Source organism: Pan troglodytes, chromosome 8, assembly GCF_028858775.2.
Source record: "Pan troglodytes isolate AG18354 chromosome 8, NHGRI_mPanTro3-v2.0_pri, whole genome shotgun sequence".
Taxonomy (NCBI): Eukaryota; Metazoa; Chordata; class Mammalia; order Primates; family Hominidae; genus Pan; species Pan troglodytes.
Genome location: NC_072406.2, coordinates 105,586,083 through 105,605,027, shown reverse-complemented (window position 1 = coordinate 105,605,027; position 18,945 = coordinate 105,586,083). Strand labels below are relative to the sequence as shown.

General features: G+C 42.0%; 1 protein-coding gene across 3 annotated transcripts in view; it reads left to right on the top strand.

Annotated features, from left to right (window-relative positions):
- The window catches only part of MYOF (myoferlin), a 175,641-nt gene that overhangs the window by 111,897 nt on the left and 44,799 nt on the right, over nt 1–18,945 (top strand). For all 3 annotated transcript variants that reach the window (XM_016918879.4, XM_016918880.4, XM_063782019.1), the window contains 9 exons: nt 843–974; nt 4,073–4,236; nt 6,546–6,660; nt 9,067–9,172; nt 10,646–10,791; nt 13,770–13,943; nt 14,882–14,990; nt 16,718–16,795; nt 18,763–18,944. In XM_016918879.4, coding sequence (XP_016774368.3) covers nt 843–974; nt 4,073–4,236; nt 6,546–6,660; nt 9,067–9,172; nt 10,646–10,791; nt 13,770–13,943; nt 14,882–14,990; nt 16,718–16,795; nt 18,763–18,944 — 1,206 coding nt within the window. The remainder of the gene's footprint in view (nt 1–842; nt 975–4,072; nt 4,237–6,545; nt 6,661–9,066; nt 9,173–10,645; nt 10,792–13,769; nt 13,944–14,881; nt 14,991–16,717; nt 16,796–18,762; nt 18,945) is intronic.

Below are 18,945 nucleotides of genomic sequence, written 5' to 3'. Positions count from 1 at the left end.
GGGCACAGTGGTGCACACCTGTCATCCCAGCACTTTGGGAGGCTGAGGTGGGTGGGTCGTTTGAGTTCAGGAGTTTAAGACCCACCTGGGCCACATGGCAAGACCCCCGTCTCTACAAAAAAAATACAAAAATTAGCCAGGCATGGTGGCATGCATCTGTGATCCCAGCTACTCTGGCAGCTGGGGTGGGAGGATCGCTTGAGCCCTGGAGGTCAAGGGTGCAGTGAGCCGAGATTGAGCCACTGCACTCCAGCAACAGAGTGAGACTCTTGTCTCAAAAAAAAAAAAAAAAAAAAAAAAAAAATTAGTAATCATTACTGCTTGATCAACAGAATCCTTTTATTTTTATGTTTTTGCACATAAAAAGGGAAAGATAATTCTTTAGTGAAACTGGAATTTTGTTTCTTTACTGAGATTGCTGTTATTATTACTATTACTTTTACTGTTACTACTAGGTCCAGTTTGGCAATCCTGCCTTGATTCCTGCTACAGTGCAGGAGTTTTTTCCACTGTTGCTTTTGCACCACCAGTGCAAGTGTCAATACAGTAAAGAAGATAAATACCATGTTAGTGTTATTAGAAAAATTGTTTTGACCTTGTGGACCTTCTGAAAAGGTCTCAGGGACAGGCAGGAATCTATGGATCACACTGTGAGATCTGCTGCTTTAATTGTGATTTTAATCTTTGCTGTAGGGTCATCTGGAAATGTTTTAACTGAAGCAAACATAAAATTAGACTGGTGAAAGCAATGATTAGATGTTCCCTCTGTTTTTGGCTTTAACTTAATGTCACAGTCTTTGCTGTGCCTAATGTAACATCACATGCTATTGTTCATCTCACAGTATCCACAGGAGAAAAACAACGGGCCAAAGGTGCCTGTGGAGTTGCGAGTGAACATCTGGCTAGGCTTAAGTGCTGTGGAGAAGAAGTTTAACAGCTTCGCAGAAGGAACTTTCACCGTCTTTGCTGAAATGGTACCTTTAATGATTTCACTATCTTTTCTTCTTTGGTGGGGGGAGGGGTACTTTTACTTTTCACCTTTATGGAAGACATTTACATACCAAAAACAACCACAGCCCTCCTTACCATCCCCTAAAATCCCATCCAAGGGATCTTAACCTAAGGGATAAGAGAAGATGCTCCTGAGATTTTATTGTCAACATTGGAACACACCATGGTGATTAACACTTTTGTGTGATAATTCCAAGAGATGACTTAGATGACTTCCACCACAATCTTACTAGCAATACTGAAAATGGGTGTCTTTCTAGCTCTCAAAACTAGAACTCTGTAATAATCTTATTGGTGCCTGATGCTGGGACACTAAGTAGAGTATACGCACACACGCACACACACACACATACACACACCAACCCAGGAGAGGGGACACTTGAGATGTTCAGATCTTGATAAGCTTACTTGGGGTAGAGGGTCTTAATACCCCTGAAGACCCATTTCACACTTAAGGGAAGCCTCAGATAGGCTTGTCCAGGGGCAAAAAAAAAAAAAAAAAAAGCTGTCTGAATACTTCTAAAACAATAGAGATAATTTGTAAAACCTTCACTGAGCTTAAAATCCATCTAGTTAATGAAAAGTCTCATTACAATTAAACCAATGAAAACAATGTTCACAAACGTTTACAGCTAAAAGTAGAATTATTTTGATTTTTTATGCTATTTTTAACTCAAGTGCTTATTGACTTAAATTTACCAGATGTATTTGGTGGGTCTCTTCTGATAACTTTCAGATGAACACCACTCTACAGATAGGCCTTCATGCTCCAAGAAATGAGGTGAAGACTGTCATCATTTTAGCTAGTCTAGAAATCTATTCCTGCTACTCACTGCTATACCTGACAACTGGTTCAGGATTGTGGCTCTGATCTGCTTGCTAGGCAAGACAACCCTTGACCATCTTTTATTTTTACTTTTTATTCATTCAACAGTTCCTGGCACATAACAGGTCCCAATACATGTTTATTGAATGAATAAATAAATGATGACAGTTTATCTGTCCTACTGTCCACCCAGCCATTCATTCCTCCATCCCTCCATCTGTCCATCGGAGCTTTTAGGGAGTGGTGGCTTCATGCTAGGCACTGAGCCAGGTAACCAGCTGCTGAAGATGACGAAGAAGCCAAGCCTGGTCCTCAAGGATCTCACAATCTATTGCAATGATTGCAAAACTAGGTCTCTTGTTAAGCATGCAGACTCCCAGGGGCACCCTGGGGATTCTGATTGTGTAGCTTGGGTTAGGGATTAGCAGCAGTGGTGATTCCAACATGGGGCGAGAGTGGGGACCACTTTAAGAAACAGTAGAATGTGTGGGAAACATACAAACCCTTGCAGCTCAGGCTTAGAGGTGCTAGTGAAGATAGAGGGTGTGCTGGAGGCCACTAGGGAGGCCCTGAATGGAGGATGTTGATGTCCAGCCAGCTGGATTGTGTGGAGTAGGGGCTTCATGGCATAGGTAAGGAGAGGCTCATTCCTGCCTTCCTGTAGGATTTCTTGGCATCTACCTGCCCTCCAGCTCTGTGGCTGGGTCTAAACTGGAGAAAGCAGCCCTGAGCAATGATCGACCAGCCCAGGGATTCCTTCCACTCTTTCCCATTTTTGGATCCTTCCCTGCATAGAGTGAAGCCTGAGCTTCAACTCATGTAGAGAGATGATCCACTCATTTCTGTTGTTCTGTGTGACTCACCTGTTGAGTACCAGCAGAGGCACATTAATAATAATGGAAATTTTACTGGCTCTTGCCTTCATGTGCTAATAATACTAGCATGTAATTTTCTACAAAATTCCCCCCCACCCCCGAGATTTCTGGGAGTCTATGAGGTGCTTCACATGTGCTTACTCATGAATACTTTTTTCTTACTGTCCGGCCCCAGTCCTGCTGACTAAAGCCACAGCCCTCAAAGCCACTTGAGGCTCCCATCTCCACTGCTGCTGATACCCTCTTGTCCATGCCAAAGTCTTTGCCTGGATTTTACTAAAGCTATGCTGGCTTCCAAGCAGAACAGGAGGAATGTCTTGCTCTCCATTCTGTGTCCATGTCATGTGACCCCAAGCCTTAAGGTCCCTTAGGATAACAGTTCCTTTAGTTTCTGCCTGAAGCTCATCTCCCCTCCAGGCTGACAGCCAGTATCTGAGATAAGCACCATTGTGTCCTCTTGATTCCAATTTCCTAATCAGGCCCCCACTCAAATCTCCTCCTTTCTCCTTCAGCCAAAAGCTTTCCTATGGCTTATGCAAATCATCTTCTCAGTGGATTCATCAGCAGACAATTGGAAATTCTAGTTTGGATCCAAACATGGACACCCACCACACTGGCAAATCTCTACCCTTTCCATGGTTGCCATGATGAAGAGCAGACCGTCATAGATTTATAGATTCTAACTTGGAAAGGAATGCCCTAGAAGCCAGAGTCTGCCATTGCCATTCAGCCTGCTTCCCAGAGAGGCCTTGGTCTCCTTGCCACATTCCAGATGGAATTAAGGCTCATAACTTTTAGGTCTAATAAGGGCTGGGTATTAAAGGACCTTCATGTTTCAGATGGGTTTTTTGGTGGACTGCCTGGGAAATGGCAACATTAATTGTATATTGTTTCTACAGGGAAATGTGCCCCAAGTTCTCAGCAGTAGACTTACAAATAGATTTTATAAAATCTGCTCATTCATAAGCTGAGGACTTTCATAGGTATTTAAAAGATAAGGTTCGCAGAACTATCTTGAGCCATTCAAAATTATAATAGAAGCAATTAGGATGCTATATCGCTATTTACAAAGCACGTTCGCAATCATTTCCACATTTAAACTCCAGAATGACTCTATAGGAGAGGTAGCATTATCCTCAGATTTCAGATGAGAACATTGAGTCCTAGAAAGTTGAATGATTTATCCGAAGTTGCATAATCAGTAATAGCTCAAGTTAGGTCCGTACCTTCTGAGCATAAAGCTTTTTTCTGCTTTCTGTAGTTGTCTAGCCTAAGTCCTCGATGAACTTGAAAATGTATGTGCTAGCTTTATTTTTTGCTCTCTGATGGTGTTTCTCCAATTTTATCTCTTTTTTAATAGTATGAAAATCAAGCTCTCATGTTTGGAAAATGGGGTACTTCTGGATTAGTAGGACGTCATAAGTTTTCTGATGTCACAGGAAAAATAAAACTCAAGAGGGAATTTTTTCTGCCTCCAAAAGGCTGGGAATGGGAAGGAGAGTGGATAGTTGATCCTGAAAGAAGGTAAGTTGTCCATTTTCTGAGTAAAAAGGGTAGCAATGAAATCTTTCTCTAGAAATTGCTAAATATATCTCCGTCATCATCTTGATAATAGTTATGTAACACCCACTGAGCAGAACTAAGTCCATTGAAATTTGTAGAAAGTTGAAAGATGTTCCACCATAAGACAGGCTAATATAAAAAGCACCTGGTAACTAACATTTTGAGAAATTATTATGCTTGACTGTGTCAGGCAGTGTGCTGGGCACTGGCGTCATCTTACTTAATCTTTACTACAGCCCTACAAGGGAGGCAGTGGCAAGAAGGATCTGAGATTTGACCCTACTTGCAAGCGAACAAGGTCCCCCGTCACAGTTTCACAGATGCCGGCACATGACTCCTGGGTTAGAATAAAAGAACTTTATTGCCCACAGCAATAGCAATGCCAGAGTATTGATATTTGCTCGACTTTTTCATGCCCGAATTCCCACAGAGTAACATGAAGAGGGCCAGATGACACTTGTACACACAGTGGATTGAGTTATATGAGAGAACTCTAAGCTTAGGGGACTTGAATTTTTTATAATGGGCAGTAAGCAGGCTGGCCCTTTGCTTTGCAGAGAGAGACTATCTTAGTGTTCCCCATATAAACATCTTTGAGAAGATAGCCCATAACAAAGTTAGTCAGTGCCTGAGCTCACAAGATGCGCAGAAACACAAGAGACTTGCAGAGAATTATCTCCCAACAAGTAGTAGTATTATCTCCACTTTGCAAATGAGGAAACTGAGATCTAGAAAGATTAAATAACTTGTCCAAAGGCACATTGCTTGTCAATGGTATAGTAGGGGCTAGAATCCAAGTCTAGCGTGGGCACCCAAACCAGTACTCAACTATTATGCTAGAATGTCTGCAAGAAATGGTAGGAGGTACACTGTAAGTGGATGAATTCCATATATGTGAACTACATCTCAAAAGCTGTTATTAAAAAGAAAGAAAAAAATAAACAGTAGAAGGTAGTAAAGATGGTTCCCCTGGAGTCTGGGGGACACTGTAGCCTGTTTGCTAAATGTTGCCTAACATTAGAACCAGCATTCCCTCTTCTTGCCATCTTATGACAGCAGCCTTGAGTTGGGAGGGAAAAACCTTGTGAAGTTGAGTTTTAAGGCCTCCAACTAGAGTTTGGTCTCTATTGTTCATTTCCTGTAATTGCATAGGCATTAGGGAGGGAGGAGGGAAGAGAAAATACTGCTCTCTTAAGACCCAAATGTGCTTGCTTGCATGTGATTGCTTTCAATTCAGGCAGCTTGCTCTAGGTGGAGTTGGGGGAAATTGGTGAGGGAAAGGAAAATGGGGTTTGAATTGGCTGGAAGGAAGGAAGGTTAGTGAGGACAGGGAAAGGGTAGGGAAATTGTGATAGAAAAAGCAGAAGGTCAAAGCATGTCAGGGCTGGATGGAATCCTACAGGCAGCAGCCAGGGCTTTTATTCTCCTTTTTTGAGGCCCAGAGACGTGATGCCCAATTCATATAAGTGATTGGGACTGTTTGTTTTTTTGATTCCTTTCCTGTGCTGGATTTTAGGGGAGAATACAGCAGAGAAAAGATGCAGAAACAATAAAGGGAAAAAAAACCCTCATTTGAGTAGGTACCTGGCAGAAGACTTGAGTCAAAGTTGGAGCCTCTGTAACTTTCCTCTGCGGGTTGTCCAAAGAATTCCAAATCCAAGAGGAAAATTAACATGGCAGAGAGTCAGTATGGATTTCCCAAATGCCCAAATGGAGTTTGGAGTCTGAAATGACCTGGTTTGGCTGTCTACCTAGGAACTCTCCAGAAAACTTAAACTCCTCCCTTCAGTTTGTGTTATGTAGACCAAGCAAGCCACATTTGGCTTCATGAGACCGTCTACACTCTGTTTTAAAAAATAGTGGGGACAGCTCCCTTTTCTTTTGAACTGTTAGCCAAGAGTTTCATTGAGAAAAAGCTGAGCAGCCTGGAACTGAAACAGAAACATGGAAGGCGTTGTCTGTGGTCTCTGTAAGAAGCTGTCCACAATACTGTTTTCCCAGACCCCATCCTCATTACTGAGAAGGAGCAACCTTGTTAATTTGAGGAGTTCTCTATGATTTAGGTCACATTGTTCCAGCAGGCTCTTTCTTCAAAGGAATGTCAAAAGCGATTAGTACAAAGAGGAATTTGGAGTCAGAACCAACAGGGGTAAAGCGAGGAGGGAAGTGGTGCCACTCCCAGGGTGTAGATGCTTCCTGAGTGTTGGCAATCCCCGAGGCAGCCGGTTACCCGGTCTCCTTGGGTAACTTGAGCCCTCCCCGCCCCACAGCTTGCTGACTGAGGCAGATGCAGGTCACACGGAGTTCACTGATGAAGTCTATCAGAACGAGAGCCGCTACCCCGGGGGCGACTGGAAGCCGGCCGAGGACACCTACACGGATGCGGTGAGTGGCCTGCTCCGGAAAGAAACTCTCACCTGTCACCTCTGATCGTGATCTGCGGGGAACCCAGCAGCCACCTGGCTTGGGCTTTAACCTCTCCTCCGCTCCATCTTATGTTCTGAAGAGTCTTCCACTTATAGCTTAAGCCACACAAGTGCCACAATAAGTATTTTCTTTAGAATAGAAATGAGGCCTATTTAACTCGATGTTGGAACACGGTATAGTTTGGATTGTGCAAATTTTTTAGGTAAATTTTTATTATTATCTAATTAGGGTTCTGTTGTTGTTGTTTGAGGGTTTTTTGAGATAGGCTCTTTCTGTTTCCCAGGCTGGAGCGCAGTGGTGCAATCATAGCTCACTCTAACCTCAAATTCCTGGGCTCAAGCAGTCCTCCTGCCTCAGCCTCCCCAGTAGCTGGGACTACAGGCACATGCCACCATGCTGGACTAATTTTTTATTTTTTTGTAGAGATGGGTTCTTATTATGTTGCCCATGCGGGTCTTGAACTCCTGGCTTCAAGCAATCCTCCAGCCTCAGCTTCCCAAAGTGCTGGGATTATAGGCATGAGACACCAAGCTCAGCCTAGTTTTTAATAGTATAACAAATGAAATGTTTCTGTCTTTAAAAAATCCAAGCAGCATTAAAGGAAATCAAAAGTAATTCTTCTCCCCAATCCATATTCCACTCCCCAAAGATAACCATTGATGTCTGTTTTCTGTTCATAAACAAGGATATAACTTCCTTTTTCCCTGCCTAAATAGAATTGTGTTGCACACACAGTTTCACAGCTTGTATTTTTCACTTAACAATATATCTTGGACATTTTTTATGTCAATGCATATAGATCTATGAGCTTTTAAAAAATGGCTGCAGAATGTTTTATTATATGTACCTACTATAATTCATTTAATCCCCTCTTTCTGGGCATTTAGGTGCTTTTGGTTTTGAGTCGTTGGTTTTTATAAGCAATGTAACAGTGAACATCCTTAAACATACATTTTTGTATGTTTATGAACGTTTATCTGTAGGGAAGATCCTTGCATTTGGTTGGTCTAGGTTTAAATGCATATAAAATTTTGATAAAATTTTATAACCTTCAAAAAAGTTTTATAAATTCATATTTTCAACAAAAGTACAAGAAGCCCGTTTGCCTAAATATTCATCATCCCGCTTTATAATCTTTGCCACATGAATAAGTGGTATCCTGTTATTTCAATTTTCACTCTCTTAATTTAAAGTAAAGCTGAGTATTTTTTCATGTTTATGGGCCGCCTTTATTTCCTTTACTTAGGAACTTTCTTTTCATAACTCTCTTCATTTTTATGCAAACTTAAGTCAATATTTTAGATAAATTTTGCTAATTGTATATAATTAACATTATGAATCTCCAGTAGCATTTCCCCATACTCAAAAACATGTGTCTGCCGGGTGTGGTGGGTCACACCTGTAATCCCAGCACTTCGGGAGGCTGAGGTGGGTGGATCGCTGAAGGTCAGGAGTTTGAGATCAGCCTGGCCAACATGATGAAACCCCATCTGTACTAAAAATACAAAAATTAGCCAAGTGTGGTGGCAGGTGCCTGTAATCCCAGCTACTTGGGAGGCTGAGGCAGGAGAATCGCTTGAACCTGGGAGGGGAGGTTGCAGTGACTCGAGATTGCACCACTGCACTCCAGCCTGGGCGACAGAGCAAAACTCTGTCTCAAAAAAACCAAAAACAGGCCAGGTGTGGTTGCTCACGCCTGTAATCCCAGCACTTTGGGAGGCCGAGGTGGGCAGATCATGAGGTCAGGAGTTTGAGACCAGCCTGGCTAACATGGTGAAACCCTGTCTCTACTAAAAATACAAAAATTAGCTGGGCATGGTGGCGCACACCTGTAAATCCCAGCTACTCAAGAGGTTAAGGCAGGAGAATTGCTTGAACCCAGGAGGCAGAGGTTGCAGTGAGCCGAGATTACGCCACTGCACTCCAGCCTGGGCAACAGAGCGAGGCTCTGTCTCAAAACAAAGAAACAAACAACCATGTGTCTTGAATGTTTTACCCATTCTCTGATGGGTTCTATTCCATGTAACCCCTCATAAAGAGAGTTGCACCATTTCATAATATTAAGTTGAACCATAAGAAATTGCTGAGATTCAACCACTTTGACCTATAACAACAGCAATTTCACATGATTGAACCTAGTACTATTCCCTAATAGTAAAAACAAAAGGTAGTTTAAACTAATTTTTATTTAGCAGTTGTGAATAAATAAAGATTAGAGATTTTTCTGAGTGAAATGGATCTCTAAGATGGTATCTAAGTAAAGGTGTGAATGCCATAGTTAAATGAGGAACTATATTGGACCCTTTGCCTCTTACTGACACTATGGCTTACCTCTCTTCTTTGTTTTTATTTTTATTTTGTAAGAACGGCGATAAAGCAGCATCGCCCAGTGAGTTGACTTGTCCTCCAGGTTGGGAATGGGAAGATGATGCATGGTCTTATGACATAAATCGAGCGGTGGATGAGAAAGGTAACATTTTACATCTGTGACCTGATCGGGGCTCTGCAGCAGGGCCTTGGTTAACCAGGGTAAAGTTTCCTTGGGAGGGAGGGGCCTCACTTCTGTTGGTCTATGGCAGGAGTCCCCAGCCCCCAGGCCAGACTGGTACCAGTTCATGGCCTTTTAGGAACAAGGCCGCACAGCAGGAGGTGAGGCGCGGGCAAGTGAGCATTACCACCTGAGCTCTGCCTCCTGTCAGATCCGTGGCAGCATTAGATTCTCCTAAGAGTGCGAACCCTATTGTGAACTGCACGTGAGAGGGGTCTAGGTTGTGTGCTCCTTATGGGAATCTAGCCATCCTCCCTCTACCCCACAACCCTGTCCATAGAAAAATTGTCTCCCATGGAACTGGTCCTTGGTGACAGAAAGGTTGGGGACCGCTGGTCTGTGGCATCTGGGTCATGTGGTACCGTCTGTGACTAATCAAATGTAGAATCCAAGGGAAAGGCAAGTGTATGGACAAGTGCTAAGTGAGCAGGGGGTGTTAAGAGTGAAAAACATCAGGTGATGGGGCCAACTGGTCAGGTTTTGAGATGCTTGGGGATCCAGGATGAGAATTTGGGAGGGAACTGGAGTCAAGATTTTCTCTATTCTAGCCACACCCCATAACCTCCCTGGGAACATCACATTCAGGGCCCCCCTCATGCAGAAAAGAGAACTGTAAACTACCCTTAAAGTCTTCCTATGCAGCAATGATGCAGACTACTGATATAGCTTCTGATATTTGTCTTTTTCTGAACCATAATTAAAGTTAAGTGAACAATAGCATTTGGAATTCTCAAAAGAGAAAATCTGATTCATTTCTTTCCTTATGCATGGTGCATAGAACTGGCATTGACCCAGAAGATTTCAAATCAATTATAAGCTCCTCACTGATCTCGATGCACACACCAGATCTCAGAATAATCGTTAGCATTGACTGAGCAATAGCTGTGTGCTAAGTATGGCCCTAATGCTTTGCATATGTCATTTTGATAGTGTTAAAATACTGTAACCCTATAATCCCACTTTACAGTGGGGAAATTGGGCCATAGGCAGGTTTACCAACTTGCTGGAAACTTATTTAGTTAACAGCCAACATGTGGCGATGCTAGGATTTGAACCCAGGCTGTGCAACTGCACAGTCCACACGCTTACCTGTTGTTTCTTCCTGCCTCTTGAACTGTGCTTTATTCCTAAGTGCACTCAATTACCATGAATGACTGGAAGCATAAAAGTAGGGGAGAACATGGCCACCAAGGAGGCATTTTGAGGAGCTGAATGGGAATGAGGCTGTATTCAGTTTGGCTGAATAACCCAGCAAAGTGAAAACAGCCACATATTCGGTCATAATAGTACAGAACATCTGAGGGCAGGGAGAGTGAACAAATGTTTCCTCGAGGTTTATTTGGTGATCTGGCAAATGCATCTCTTCTGGGTAACCATTCACAAACTCTGTTCCAGGCTGGGAATATGGAATCACCATTCCTCCTGATCATAAGCCCAAATCCTGGGTTGCAGCAGAGAAAATGTACCACACTCATAGACGGCGAAGGCTGGTCCGAAAACGCAAGAAAGATTTAACACAGACTGCTTCAAGCACCGCAAGGGTAAGAGAAGCAAGGGAAGGGAGCTGGACTGGGGAGCTCTGCCCTCCTGACTACAAAGTCCCAGCTAACTAGCCATTTCTGCAGAAACTATTTGCAAATCCAGAGCCTAACACTCCACTCAAGGGTTCTCAAAGTGAGCCCACCCCAGCCAGCAATATCATCATCACCTGGGAATTTGTTAGAACTGTCCCACCCCAAACCTCCTGATTTAGAAATCCTGGGGGCAGGCCCAGCCATCTGTAGTTCAGCAAACCATCCAGGTGATTCCCAGGCAGGCTAAATGTTGAGAACTGCTACTGAGGTGTTAAACGGAAATGATTTTGGCAGCATAATCTAGTAGTGGTAATAGCTCAGGACTTGGAACAAGATGTGTAAAGATTCAAACCCTGACTTCCCTTTCTTTCTCATCTGCAAAATGGGAATAATATCTATGCCTTTTAATTAGGGTATTGTAAGCTTTAAATGGAATAATAATAAATTAAATAGAACAATAACACTCAATAATAAGTGGCATGTATAGAAGTGGCTTTCTATAATGCTAGGTACTGAGTATGCATCATCTATGTTCTGTAAGGTTTGGATTTTATGCTCATTTTATAGATAATGCTCACAGAGTTTAAATAGACTTGCTCTGGGCCAAGTGTTTAGTAAGTGACAAAGCTGGTGTTGGAACCCAGGCTAAGTCCAAACAGGAACTCTCTCTATTCCACAGAATGGGTAACTCCGGTAGGCACTATGACATTATTTTTATTAGATGGTGAGCTTCTGGAAGCAAAGATGGAGCCACAGTCATCTTTGTATCCTCCTTGCTAACTCAGAAATATGCTCCCAGTAAATAATCTAGTCAAATAAATGAGCTAATGAATGAATGAGTCTTTTTTTTTTAATTTAAGTTCCGAGATACATGTGCAGTACATGCAGGTTTGTTACACAGGTAAATGTGTGCCGTGGTGGTTTGCTGCACCTATCAACCCGTCGCCTACATATTAAACCCAGCATGCATTAGCTATTTATCCTGATGCGCTCCCTCCACCTGCCGGCCCCATGTGTGTTGTTCCCCTCCCTGTGTCCAAGTGTTCTCATTGTTCAGCTCCCACCTGTAAGTGAGAACATGCGGTGTTTGGTTTTCTGTTCCTCTGTTAGGTTGCTGAGGATAATGGCTTCCAGCTCCATCCATGTCCCTGCAAAGGACATGATCTCGTTACTTTTTATGGCTGCATAGTATTCCATTGTGTAGATATACCACATTTTCTTCACCCAGTCTATCATTGATGGACATTTGGGCTGATTCCATGTCTTTGCTATTGTGAAGAGTGCTGCAATGAAAATGCGCATGCATGTATCTTTATAATAGAATGATTTATATTCCTCTGGGTATATACCCAGTAATGGGATTGCTGGGTCAAATGGCATTTCTGGTTCTAGGTCTTTGAAGAATCGCCACACTGTCTTCCACAATGGTGGAACTAATTTACACTCCCACCAACAGTGTAAAAGCTTTCCTATTTCTCCACAGCCTCACCATCATCTGTTGTTTCTTGACCTTTTAATAATCTCTATTCTGACTAGTGTGAGATGGTATCTCATTGTGGTTTTGATTTGCATTTCTCTAGTGATCAGTGATGTTGAGCTTTTCTTCATGTTTTTTGGCCACATAAATGTCTTCTTTTGAGATGTATCTGTTCATGTCCTTTGCCCACTTTTTAATGTGGTTGTTTTTTCCTTGTAAATTTGCTTAAATTCCTTGTAGATTCTGGATATTAGACCTTTGTCAGATGGATAGATTGCAAAAATTTTCTTCCATTCTGTAGGTTATCTGTTCACTCTGATGATAGTTTCTTTTGCTGTGTAGAAGCTCTTTAGTTTAATGAATGTCTCTCTATTGTTTAATTATCCCCGTCTGACGGGGTGAGAAGTTTCTGAAGGTGCTTGAACGCTCTTCTTCCACACGAGGGCACCAAGTTGAAGCGGGAAGAACACTGAGCCATCAGTTAGAAGGCTCAGGATATGGTCCAGCTCTAACGAGTATTTCTGAGGCTTTGATCATGTTTCCTAACCTGCCTTACTCTTGGCTATGTGAAAATTTTCACTGCTACTATTTATGTTACTAGAGGGTCAGGTACAAGATTATGCTTAACCTGCATTTTACATTTATTTAAAGTGAAAAAATAGACCCAACAATAATTACCCACATGGAGCTCTCACTTCTCAGGTCTTGAATATTATTCCACATTGTTTTACATTTATTAAATCCAGTCATATTTTTAAGATTTTAAATCAAACTTCTGCCATGAAAATGTCAGCTGCATGAAAGCAAAGACCCTATCTCTTCTTCACTGTGTCCTCAGCCCCTAACACGATCCCTGTCACACAGTGGGCACTCATATTTGTCGAATGAAGAGAATATAACATTGAAAACTGATACCACTGGTAAATCAATAGTTCTTAAGCTAAAAAGTACCACACGAATTTGTTATTAGTTATTACAGAAATAACATATTCTGATCACTTAATTATCAGTTATGGCAGCTATTAGCTCAGGCAAGACATTTAAACCTGGGAGGGGGCATTTAATTTTTTTCCTACATATGTAAAATGGAGATACTAATGTTTTACAAACTATATCACAATAGCAACATTTTTATGAAATAATGAAGTGAGAAAACAGAAAGCAATTTGAGAAAGAATCCACTTGCTTCACCCACCCCGAAATCTGAATGAGGTGCACCTCCTGAGGGTATGTCCACGATTGTGCTGTCATTGCCTGGTTATCTCTCTGCACTCCTGCAGTCCATCAGCTCTGCAAGGCAGAGGTCCTGTCTGTTTTTTTCTTTTCTGTATTCCTGACTCTAGCTCAGTACTTGGCACAGAGTAGATTTTGAATACTGTGTATCTGTTGATTGATCATATAACCTGTTTTATCAAAATAAGGAATATCATCATCATCGTCATCATTAACATGTTTACTTCTGTTTTAGGCCATGGAGGAATTGCAAGACCAAGAGGGCTGGGAATATGCTTCTTTAATTGGCTGGAAATTTCACTGGAAACAACGTAGTTCAGATACCTTCCGCCGCAGACGCTGGAGGAGAAAAATGGCTCCTTCAGAAACACATGGTGCAGCTGCCATCTTTAAACTTGAAGGTGCCCTTGTAAGTACTAGGTTGCCAGAGCGCAGATCATATTGGTGTAGAGAAAATATATGAGTGTTGGATACAGCACTGCCAACTCCATAGAGGTCCCTGTAACCCTGGTACTATAAGATGGCAAATATTAACAGGTTGAGGGAAAGCCACACATCCTGGGTGCTCAATACCTCGTGTAGAACGAATAGACCATTAACACAGGAGTGTTCTAAGAAATACTGCTGTCTACACACCTGCTTTACCTAGCGTTTTCCAAATGTATCTGTTCCAGAACCCTTGTTTCAGGTGACACCTATTCACATCCCAGGCACAAGTTCCTTGAATCACATCTTGGAAACTGCAACTGTTCAACAAAATATTCATATGTATATTCATAAATATACAGATGTGGGGGGGGAATCAGAAGGCTAGCTCACAAAATTAGAGAGCAATACGGAAGGACATACTGAAGCACAGTAAAGAAGTCGGGGGGAAAAGCAGGCAGGTGGAAGGAAGGAATAGGAGAATGGCAGTGGGTGATCTAAAACCATAGGGTGGTCAGGAGCCATTTCCCAACAGCCTATTTTTGTATTTCTGCACTCTGACCCCACAGTATTCTGCTGCTGCTGCTCTTTCTCTTCCTTATCCCATCCTTTTACTCCCTGCTTATCCTCTACATTTTTCCTTTTTTTTTCCCTTTCTTTCAGTAGCAGGGTTTGGCAAACCTGGACTGGAGGTAGGAGGGCTGGCTCCCACTTCCTGCTCGGCTGCTTTCCAGCTAAGCGACTTCAGGGAAGTCACTTGCTATCCTGGGACTTATTCATCTTTAAAAATGGGGTGTTTGCATGATAACATCTTTAAAAAGCTAGAATTCCATTTGTTATTCTTGCCTCTTGGTTGGTTGATTTGCTTTTAGGCAGTGTTTATTGACTTCTCTGCTAATTGACTCTGTTAATTGACTTCAGGGGGCAGACACTACCGAAGATGGGGATGAGAAGAGCCTGGAGAAACAGAAGCACAGTGCCACCACTGTGTTCGGAGCAAACACCCCCATTGTTTCCTGCAATTTTGACAGTGAGTTTTGTTTTATTTTTGATTTATTTTATTTTATTTTATTTTTTCAAGACTGCGTCTGGCCCTATCACCCAGGCTGGAGTGCAGTGGTACGATCTTGGCTCGCTGCAACCTCCCAGGTTCAAGCAATTCTCCTGCCTCAGCCTCCTGAGTAGCTGGGACTACAGGCGCACGTCACCATGCCTGGCTAATTTTTTGTATTTTTGCATTTCCTCCATGTTAGCCAGGCTGGTCTCGACCTCCTGACCTCAGGTGATCCACCCGCCTTGGCCTACCAAAGTGCTGGGATTATAGGCGTGAGCCACCACACCCAGCCAGCAGTGAATTTTAAACATGACTTTGTGAATTCCACTTCTGTAACTCTTATCTTAAGGAAACTCTTCAAATCACTGAATATGATTTTTAAAATCTCTTCATGCAAACATGACTTTCATTTTCATCCTTGATGAAAGGAGTTTTTAAAACTACAGTTGAAAACCATATCACATATAAGGTGAAGGGTGGTCAGATCACTGATATTAACAGTCTATCTCATATGTGCTCATTCTGTCTAGTAAGCCCCCAAAATCGAAATTTTAACTATAGGAAAAAAGGCACCAAAATTTAAATAATGGTTGATTTCAATAATAATTTTCAGGATTTTTGGAAGTAGACAGACCTGCTCTACAATAATATTAGCAAATGCTTATATAGGTCTTAGCACGGGCTAGGACCTGTACATATTATAACTTGTTTAATCCTCTTAACAACCCTGTAAGGTAGGTGCTATTATTGTTCCCGTTATACAGAAGAAGGAACCAAGGTACAGGAAGATTAAATAACTTGCCCAAAGTCTTATGGCTTGTAAGCACTACAGAGATTTGAACTCAGGTAGTAGAGCTCCCAGAATCTGTGCACGGAATCATAATGCTCTGCTATCTCACAAAGAGAGAGAGAGAGAGAGAGAGAGTGAATGTGTGTGTGATAGAGACAGAGAGAATATAATAATAAAAGGAGTATGAATATTTTGAAATGTCAAAGAATCTTTTAGATGTTAACTGTTTCCCAGATCTGATGCTGAAGTAGTATAGAAAGCCCCGTTTCTATAACTGCTGGAGACCCAGTTTCATTTTAAAGGTCTGTGATGATAAGCAGTACCCTAAATTCAGTTAGTTTATAACAAAGGTAATGTTTTCCTGATTGATACACTTTGCATTGAGCTTACTGTAGTATTTTTTAAAAATAGGATTTTTGTTTTTAAGACCGAGTCTCACTCTGTCGCCCAGGCTGGAGTGCAGTGGTGTGATTTCAGCTCACTGAAACCTCCGTCTCCAGGGTTCAAGTGATTCTTGTGCCTCAGCCTCCTGAGTAGCTAGGATTACAGACGTGCACCACCATGCCCAGCTAATTTTTGAATTTTTAGTAGAGACACAAGTTTTCACCATGTTGACCAGGCTGGTCTCCTAACTCCTGGCCTCAAACAGTCTGCCTGCCTAGGACTCCCAAAGTTCTGGGATTACAGGCATGAGCCACTGCACCCAGCCTAAAAAATAAGTTTTATTTTACAGGAAATAGAACTACTTTGGGAGGCCACATCATCACTATTCTATGTGCTCTTTACTGTGGGGAACTATAATAGATTCAAGTGACCCATTTATCAGAAACATGTATTTTTTCCAAATATTCCAGTAAAATAGCAGTTTACAGTGTTACGCTTCTTGTAAGTAATCTTTATCCTGTTTTTTTAGGAGTCTACATCTACCATCTGCGCTGCTATGTCTATCAAGCCAGAAACCTCTTGGCTTTAGACAAGGATAGCTTTTCAGGTAAAGGAAAAAAAATCTACATGCTACACATGATTACATAGCATGCTATTTTGCTTCTGTGTTTCGAGTGAATGCTTTTTGTCATTTCTAACAACAAAAACCCTTTACATGTTGAGGTTATTTTTGCATGCTTGAAGCAAACTGCTCAGTCATTAGATAAATCATCACTGAATGCTTTAGGCACCATTGCTGGGTCCTAGTAATACATAGAAGATACTTTTGGTACTAATAGATATTAATTGATTAAGTAATAAGAAGCACCAAGAAAGTGATTTCTCATCTCTGTTTATATACATGGCTGTGTTTTCATCCCTGGACCCTCGGGTTGATTGGTAAGTTAAGATCCTTTAAGTTTTTTTGCAGGCTCTTTCAAGGTATCAGAAAGATGACAAATTTGCCCATTTGCCTACAGCACCAGGCTTTGAGCAGTTTGGCGTTCATTTTAATCTCCTCCTCTGCCTGCTCCCCACATTCCCAATACCATAAAACCATGAGGCTTTTTCTTCTCTTGCACTGACACCCAGCTGCTTTTGTTGCTTCGGACTGGTTCTGAGAGGAAGGCTATTGGCAAGGGACGGGGGAGGAGGGGAGAACACGCCTGTCTGGGGATTTGAGTCCTTGCAGCTGAACCATGGATAGTTCAGGCTATCTGGGGAGAATTCCACTTTGGGACTCAAAGCCCAGCAGAGTTTCCCTGGGCCTTCTATGAAAACACCTCTTAACCCATTTCCCATTTGCCCCGAGAAATGAGTGCTGGCAGCGAGCTGCACTTTTTTATTCCAAACGGAAAGTTTGTTAAAGCATTTGACTGACACTCTCATGTGCTCACATCAATTTTGAAGCGTGTTCCAAGCACTAATATTTACCAATATTTGTGAATGGTTTCCTTTTCTTAGAAATTTGAGCAGATTCAAGGTTATCTCTGCAATATACATCTCCAACAGGGTCTTTGAAGACATTTTCAAATATTTTCCACCAGGGGGCACTCTATCACTGAAAGTTAAAAAAAAAACATCTTTCCAAAGTTCTTGACTAAAGCTTCATAAAACTCTAAGCACATTCCTTGCAGTTTGAGATAGAAGAATTATCATCAGGGCAAAAGCAAAGGGTTCATATGATGGCTCCACTGCTAGAAACCAAGCACTTTTGGCTTATACAAGAGTTTCAGGCTAGATATTGTGTTATTTTTCAGATAAGTCAGCCCCCAGGCAACTGCAAAAAGTTTGATGAAATTATTTAGCAAGGAGGAGAACATGGATTATTTCTCCATACATAATATTGCTTTCTCTCCATCCTTCAGTATAGTGAGACAAAGTTTTCTGCTGTCACAGATTGTAAACTCTATGAGCATCTGAGCTTTTCCGGCTGCTGTTATACTCTTGAGACCTGGAACTCAATAAATATTTGCTGAATAAATCGATTACCATCAACATTAGAAACAACTATAATAAAAACTAGCATTTATCAGATACTTCCTATAGGACAGGCTCTGTCCCAAATAGCTAACATTCCTTATATCATTTCATCCTCTCAACACCGTGAAGCAGATATTACTTTCATTGCATGGAGGAGGGGATCAACGTTTAGGAAGATTATTTTTTCCCTCAAAGTTATGCAGCAGGTGTGAAGGGTGGGTGTTGACCTCAGGTGTATCTGACTGCAGAGCCTCACTCAACCATGAGTGCAGTACTTTTGCAGGGAAAAACTGTGGGCCCCATTAACCTTGGTGGGGACATACTCTAAAGAGTGACCTCTCAGTACACATCAGGTCCTCGCTTCAGGTGCCTCTGCTGCAGTGCCAGAACCTTCCATGGGGAACTCCCTGCTCCCTAGAAACCCTATCTCCAAGCAGGTAGTGAGAGCCCACTGTCATTATATCTGGAGGAAAAGAATATGGTTGCACTGAGTGGTTCTGGGGAGTTAGATTTTAGCCGTGGCCCCATTGTTATTCTCTTTTTCTGTTTTAGATCCATATGCTCATATCTGTTTCCTCCATCGGAGCAAAACCACTGAGATCATCCATTCAACCCTGAATCCCACGTGGGACCAAACAATTATATTCGATGAAGTTGAAATCTATGGGGAACCCCAAACAGTTCTACAGAATCCACCCAAAGTTATCATGGAACTTTTTGACAATGACCAAGTGG